This window comes from Lethenteron reissneri, chromosome 52, assembly GCF_015708825.2.
Source record: "Lethenteron reissneri isolate LAM-NWPU_2019-01 chromosome 52, ASM1570882v1, whole genome shotgun sequence".
NCBI lineage: Eukaryota > Metazoa > Chordata > Hyperoartia > Petromyzontiformes > Petromyzontidae > Lethenteron > Lethenteron reissneri.
The window spans coordinates 8,440,248-8,448,936 of NC_083830.1; the positions used below are offsets into that span (position 1 = coordinate 8,440,248).

The following is an 8,689-nucleotide window of genomic DNA, read 5'->3' on the forward strand; positions in this document are numbered from 1 at the left end:
CACAGAGGCACATAGACTCACACAGAGACCCATAGACTCACACAGAGACACAGAGACTCACACAGAGACCCATAGACTCACACAGAGACCCGTCGACTCACACAGAGACCCATAGACTCACACAGAGACCCATAGACTCACCCAGAGACCCATAGACTCACACAGAGACCCATAGACTCACACAGAGACCCATAGACTCACACAAAGAACTATAGACTTACACAGAGACCCATAGACTCACACAGAGGCACGTAGACTCACACAGAGACCCATAGACTCACACAGAGACACATAGACTCACACAGAGACCCATATACTCACACAGAGACCCATAGACTCACACAGAGACCCATAGACTCACACAGAGACCCATAGACTCACACAGAGACCAACAGACTCACACAGAGACCCGTAGACTCACACACAGACTCAGAAACCCATAGACTCACACAGAGACCCGTAGACTCACACACAGACTCAGAGACCCATAGACTCACACAGAGACCCGTAGACTTACACAGAGACCCATAGACTCACACAGAAACCCAGCGACTCACACAGAGACCCATAGGCTCACACAGAGACCCATAGACTCACACAGAGACCAACAGACTCACACAGAGACCCATAGACTCACACAGAGACCCATAGACTCACACAGAGACCCATAGACTCACACAGAGACCCATAGACTCACACAGAGACCCATAGACTCCCACAGAGACACATAGACTCACACAGAGACCCATAGACTCACACAGAGACACATAGACTCACACAGAGACCCATAGACTCACACAGAGACATAATAGACTCACATAGAGACCCATCGACTCACACAGAGACCCATAGACTCACACAGAGACCCATAAACTCCCACAGAGACACATAGACTCACACAGAGACACATAGACTCACACAGAGACATATAGACTCACACAGAGACACATAGACTCACACACAGACACATAGACTCACACAGAGACATATAGACTCACACAGAGACACATAGACTCACACAGAGACCCATAGACTCACACAGAGACCCATAGACTCACACAGAGACACATAGACTCACACAGAGACCTATAGACTCACACAGAGACCCATAGACTCACACAGCGACCCATAGACTCACACAGAGACCCATAGACTCACACAGAGACCCATAGACTCACACAGAGACACATAGACTCACACAGAGACCCATAGACTCACACAGAGACCCATAGACTCACACAGAGACCCATAGACTCACACAGAGACACATAGAATCACACAGAGACCCATAGACTCACGCAGAGACCCATAGACTCACACAGAGACCCATAGACTCACACAGAGACCCATAGACTCACACAGAGACCCATAGACTCACACAGAGACACATAGACTCACACAGAGACCCATAGACTCACACAGAAACCCATAGACTCACACACAGACCCATAGACTCACACACAGACCAACAAACTCACACAGAGACCCATAGACTCACACAGAGACCAACAGACTCACACAGAGACCCATAGACTCACACAGAGACCAACAGACTCACAGAGACCCATAGACTCACACAGAGACCAACAGACTCACAGAGACCCATAGACTCACAGAGAGACCCATAGACTCACACAGAGACACATAGACTCACACAGAGACCCCTAAACTCCCACAGAGACCCATAGACTCACACAGAGACCCATAGACTCACACAGAGACCCATAGACTCACACAGAGACCCATAGACTCACACAGAGACCCGTAGACTCACACAGAGACCCGTAGACTCACACAGAGACCCGTAGACTCACACAGAGACCCATAGACTCACACAGAGACCATAGACTCACACAGAGATCCATAGACTCACACAGAGACCCATAGACTCACACAGAGACCCATAGACTCACACAGAGACACATAGACTCACACAGAGACACATAGACTCACACAGAGACCCATAGACTCACACAGAGACACATAGACTCACACAGAGACACATAGACTCACACAGAGACCCATAGACTCACACAGAGACCCATAGACTCACACAGAGACACATAGACTCACACAGAGACCCATAGACTCACACAGAGACCCATAGACTCACACAGAGACCCATAGACTCACACAGAGACCCATAGACTCACACAGAGACCCGTAGACTCACACAGAGACCCGTAGACTCACACAGAGACCCATAGACTCACACAGAGACCTAGACTCACACAGAGACCCATAGACTCACACAGAGACCCATAGACTCACACAGAGACCCATAGACTCACACAGAGACCCCATAGACTCACACAGAGACCCATAGACTCACACAGAGACACATAGACTCACACAGAGACCCATAGACTCACACAGAGACCCATAGACTCACACAGAGACACATAGACTCACACAGAGACCCATAGACTCACACAGAGACCCATAGACTCACACAGAGACACATAGACTCACACAGAGACCCATAGACTCACACAGAGACCCATAGACTCACACAGAGACACATAGACTCACACAGAGACCCATAGACTCCACACACAGAGACCCATAGACTCACACAGAGACCCATAGACTCACACAGAGACCCATAGACTCACACAGAGACCCATAGACTCACACAGAGACCCATAGACTCACACAGAGACCCATAGACTCACACAGAGACACATAGACTCACAGAGAGACACATAGACTCACACAGAGACACATAGACTCACACAGAGACACATAGACTCACACAGAGACCCATAGACTCACACAGAGACCCATAGACTCACACAGAGAACCTTAGACTCACACAGAGACCCATAGACTCACACAGAGACCCATAGACTCATAGAGAGACACATAGACTCACAGAGAGACCCATAGACTCACACAGAGACCCATAGACTCACACAGAGACCTATAGACTCACACAGAGACCCATAGACTCACACAGAGACCCATAGACTCACACAGAGACCCATAGACTCACACAGAGACCCATAGACTCACACAGAGACCCATAGACTCACACAGAGACCCATAGACTCACACAGAGACCCATAGACTCACACAGAGACCCATAGACTCACACAGAGACCCATAAACTCCCACAGAGACACATAGACTCACACAGAGACACATAGACTCACACAGAGACCCATAAACTCCCACAGAGACACATAGACTCACACAGAGACACATAGACTCACACAGAGACACATAGACTCACACAGAGACCCATAGTTTGTTGTCCTTCCCCCGCACCTCCGATTAGCACGGTTGGCTACGTACGGTGCGAAAGAAGTTCAACGTACATAATACAACCTGTGCATATTCTCTAATCCACCACGTGTTCCCCTCCACCCCCGTCTCCCCCCTTTGACAGGAGACAGATTACACAATGAAAATACAGAGCCTGCAATTAGCCGGGAGAACATCAAACACGCTGGCCTTTGCGGTCACAATAAAATTACAAAATTTGGCGAGAAGGTGACGTTCTTTCCTGAAGAAGTACGACCCAAATGGCAGCAATTGCCGGATTAAATCACTTCTGATGGATCTTTGAGTGAATCTTGCAGTCACCATCACCACCACCATCATCATCGCTAAGCCACCGTCAATCAACTGCAAGATGAAGGCTTCCCCAAGCCGTCAGTCGCTACCTCTCACGATCCTCTCACGATGCAATTAATGATCCCACACTAAAGACAAAAAAAATTAACCCGTAAAAACAAAGTTTTTCACTATAAGTCCTTTATATGTAAGATCACCTCTTGACATGCCCCGTATAATCCCGAGGGCACTAGCGTTGACCCGTTTTACCACTTTCAAGAACCTGGCGGCTTCAATTTAACTGCTCTATAAATAGTCTCCACTGTACAGCGTGGGGGCAAGGATTTCACGCCATGTGGTTAGTCAACATTTGCGTCATCATGAAACGGGCGGCTAGAGTCCTCTCGTCCTCTGGCTTGAGATGGCTGCCACCTATGGGTCAGATGATTGTCTGCCACCATTAAGCAATTGGTAATTAAATATTTAAAAAAAATTCCCTAAACAGTGTAAAATTTTAGAAAAATTGCTTCACGAAAATTAATTGTCACGCACAACGAGTCTGTGTGCAAAATGTCAGCTCGATTGGATCACGGGAAGTGGGTTAAAAAACGACCGAAAGATTTGCACGGTCGTAAGCAAGCACGCAAGCACGCAAGCAAGCAAGCACGCAAGCAAGCAAGCATGCGAACTTAATATAAAGGATTTAAAAAAAACATATAGCCTTAACAGACTGTAGGGGCAAGTGCTGTTAGAGAGCATCTATGAAGGCCGGCACGGCACACGAGGAGGTGGGTGGCCAGCACCACGCCCGGCCGCCTTTGTCTCCCTCGTGGCGACGTTTACTACTCACCCCACCGAGTACTCATTTGAGACTGAGTCGACCTAGATGGCGACCCACAACCGGTTCAGATAATCGTCACCGGTGGTGTTTGACCGCGAGCTGGGATCGAACTCGGGTGGCCGGTTTCCTGTGGCGCTCCCCGCACCTAGCACCTGCGCACTCGGCACGGGGCTGATTTCATCGCTCCATCTCCCTCCAGTGGAACGTGTTCAATCCCCTTGGCTGCTGAGTCTTGACCCTGTCATGTCATCGCCGTTTGTCCTGCTGTCAACGTTGGAGTGTTATTGTCGTTATCGTCCCCTTGCCGAATACAGCGTTTGAGACTCAGCCAGGTAACGACGGAATAAAACAGACCTTTGCGCCCGGCCTTGAGTTCTACTTCGGTGCAAATTTCCATTCGTTGTTTGCAGCGAAGTACCGTACAGTATTTTTCGATTTAAAGCTTTCGTGACTGCAGGGATTCATCTTCTTGGTTCTTTCGGTAAAGTCACGTAGAAGGGAAGTAATAAAATAATAAAAATAAAACATAATAAAATAATTCTCACGACGTTTCGGCCACAACGCAAGCAGCCGTCCTCAGGTGAAGAATGAAACACCACGCTCCAAGCTTGGTGGTGTTTCATTCTTCACCTGAGGACGGCTGCTTGCGTTGTGGCCGAAACGTCGTGAGAATTATTTTATTATACCGTACAGTACTATGCGGATATTTTAAACTGAAACTACTATTTCGCCAGGTGAGGCACACTTTTATGAGAAGCGAGCCCGGCCCCAAATGATAGCTCAACGAAGTGGCTTATCATCGTCACGTGGAGATTATAGCAGCCAAACACTCGATAAACGCCTCTTGTCGATGATAAATGTGGAAGGGAAAACCCGGAGAACCCGGAGAAAAATCCACGCGACCACGGCGAGAGAGAGACACACGCAAACTCCAAATATACAGCAGCAGCAGGCATCGTCAGGGTCGGCATCGAATCCACGACCTCCTGTATACCATGCGAGGTAGTTAACATCTCCTAGCCACCGTGATGATGATGATGAGAGAGACACGCAAACTCCAGATATACAGCAGCAGGCGTCAGGGTCGGGATCGAACCCACGACCTCCTGTACACCAGGCGAGGTAGTGAACATCTCCTAGTCACCGTGGCGCAATGGGCTAGCACGCTTGCACTACACCACCTTGTGTGAGCGCCGGGTTCGATTCCCTGCCACGGCTGTCGCGAGCCAACATCAGCGGCATCTGAACCGGTTCACAGTACAGAATCGTTCAGAATCAGAATCTTTAGACTGGAAGAATTCGATAAGCTATGAAGCCCTTCTTTTTTGTTACTGCAGATGTCCCGTAATGGGCAGGTCATTCGCTGAACCAGCGTGGTGAAGTATGGTCAAACAACCCCCAAGACCGACCCGATTTGCAGAGGCCTTCATTCAGCGGTGGAAAGCCACCGTACGATTAGATAGTTTTTTTTAATTTAACTTATCTAACTTACAGGACGTGTATAATACGCCTTGCCGTGACCATGACCTATCTATCTGGCCTCTCCGTGTGCTGTTAATAAGGCCCGCTGTCCGAAACGTCGCTTGTTATATCTTTCTTGTTCAATTGTAAAACACGATTTCATCGCAATGTATCAGAGGTCGCAAACGGGTTTTGATTCCTTACCCGTACCCGTACCCGGCCGCACCAGGGTCGAAAACGGCTACCCGTACCCGTACCCGGCCGGGTACGGATAGCCGGGTATCGGGTAGGGTACGGGTATCGGGTACCCGGTTGCGACCTCTGCAATGTATCCCAGATGGCAGTTGTGCAAGTACCTTTGTGAGTATAAGTTGCAGTGGCAATTGCTTTGGATGTGCCTGTTATTGCATACATGCATACACGTGGTGTCTCGTCCAATAATTACACAAATACTGGGAAGACAAAGGCGGCCGGGGAGGTATTCCGGACGCACCATGCCCACGTGCGCCGTGCCGACCTTAATAGGTGCTCGCCAACACAGCTTGTTCCCACTATCCATAAAGCGTGTACAACACACCAAAGATCCCCCGTGTAGCCTCAACAGACTGTTGGGGCAAGTGCTGTTAGCGAGTAGCACCTATGAAGGCCGGCACGGCACACGAGGGGGTGGGTGGCCAGCACTCACGCTCGGCCGCCTTTGTTTCCCCCAGTGCCGATGTTTTACACACCGCACCAGGTACTCGTTTGAGGCTGAGTCGACCTAGGAGAGGCCCAGGACCGGTTCAGATAATCGTGTCCAGTATTGGCCGTGAGCGGGAATTGAACCCCGGATCGCCGGGTTCGTAGCGCAGCGTAGCGCTAACCGCTGCGCCACCGCTCCCCACCGTTAAAATGACATTAAAAATACACTCACACACAACACGACACTCACACAGAACACGACACCCACACAACACGACACTCACAACACAACACTCACACACATCACGACACACACACACAACACGACACACACACACAACACGACACACACTCACACACGACACACACACACAACACAACACTCACACACATCACGACACACACACACAACACAACACTCACACACATCACGACACACACACACAACACAACACTCACACACATCACGACACACACACACAACACGACACTCACACACAACACGACACACACACAACACGACACTCACACACGACACTCACACAACACGACACTCACACACGACACTCACACAACACGATACTCACACACAACACGACACACACACACAACACGACACTCACACACAACACGACACTCACACACACAACACGACACTCACACACGACACTCACACAACACGATACTCACACACAACATGACACAACCACCACGGGTGATTAGAGAACCATCATCGGCAGCCGCAGACAAGCACGCGTCCAACACTTACCCTGTTTCGACTGAAACTTGCCCATTGTCGTTGTGTTCTTTTCCTCCCAACACTGTGGATGTATTGAGGGTCCACCACGTTCCGTCGTCACTTGTTGATGTTGTTGATGTTGTTGTTGTTGTTGATGTTGTTGATGCCCCTAAAAGTTGTAATTCTCAACCCGAATCCCGGCGTCTCACAGCCCCGCGATGGTAACCCGACAGCCCCCATCCATCTCCCCTCCTTGGTCGTGGTGATGATGATGGTGATGATTGTGATGATCGTGATGATGATGGTGATGATTGTGATGATCGTGATGATGATGGTGATGATTGTGATGATCGTGATGATGATGGTGATGATGCTGCTGCTGCAACGGCGATGATGATGATGGTGGTGGCGCTATGGCGACGACGGCGATGATGATGATACGCTCGGCAGATGTGATTGTGTTGCAGTGAAGATGATGGTAACCGTGACGATGAACACACTATCCGGTGGTGATGATGATGATGGTGGTGCTGTGAGTGGTGATGGCGATGGTATTCTGATGATGACGCTAATGTGATGATGATGGTCCTGTGATGACGGTATTGCAATGCTGCTATTCAGATGATTACAATGCTGTGATGTCGTTGATGATGATAGCACTGAGATTATGTTATTGTACCGATGGTATTCAGATCCTGGTACTGTGATGATGATGCTGGTGGTGTGGTAGTGATCACCAGATCGTGGTGGTGGTGGTGAGAGTGGTGGTGGCCTGGACAGAACAGTGGTTGAGTCGCCACTCTCTCCCTTCGCTCTCTCGTATTCTCGTATTCTTCACTCCAGCACTAAGCTCTCTCTCTCTCTCGCTGCTGAGGTTTTTTGGCCGCAGATAAAAGCATTCCCTAAGCCTTCCCCCTCCCCTGCCTCTCTCCCCTCCCTCTCTGTTCTCTCCCTCCCCCCCCAACCTCTCAAATTCGCCACCACCACCACCACTGCCCTCCCCCAATTCACTCCCCCCATCACCACCACCACCAACAACTCACGGCCACCCCCCACCACCACCACCACCGCGTTCTCGTTCTCACCGATGTTGCTTTCTAGTCGTAGTTAAACACTCACACACTCACACACACCACTCTCTCCCTGAACACTCACACATACACACACTCTCTCTCCCTGAACACACACACACACTCTGAACACACTCTCTCTCTACACTCACACACACTCTCTCCCTGAACACACACACACACCACTCTCTCCCTGAACACACACACACACTCTCTCCCTGAACACTCACACACACCACTCTCTCCCTGAACACTCACACATACACACACTCTCTCTCCCTGAACACACACACACACACTCTGAACACACTCTCTCTCTACACTCACACACACTCTCTC

The 8,689-nt window shown here is 49.7% G+C and overlaps 1 protein-coding gene across 3 annotated transcripts in view; it reads right to left on the reverse strand.

The window, feature by feature from the left end:
• Window positions 1–8,124, reverse strand: part of NKD2 (NKD inhibitor of WNT signaling pathway 2) — a 61,687-nt gene extending 53,563 nt beyond the window's left edge. For all 3 annotated transcript variants that reach the window (XM_061573195.1, XM_061573196.1, XM_061573194.1), the window contains exon 1: window positions 7,311–8,124. In XM_061573195.1, the coding sequence (XP_061429179.1) occupies window positions 7,311–7,335 (25 nt within the window). In that variant the 5' untranslated portion in view covers window positions 7,336–8,124. The remainder of the gene's footprint in view (window positions 1–7,310) is intronic.
• Window positions 8,125–8,689: the final 565 nt, after the last annotated feature.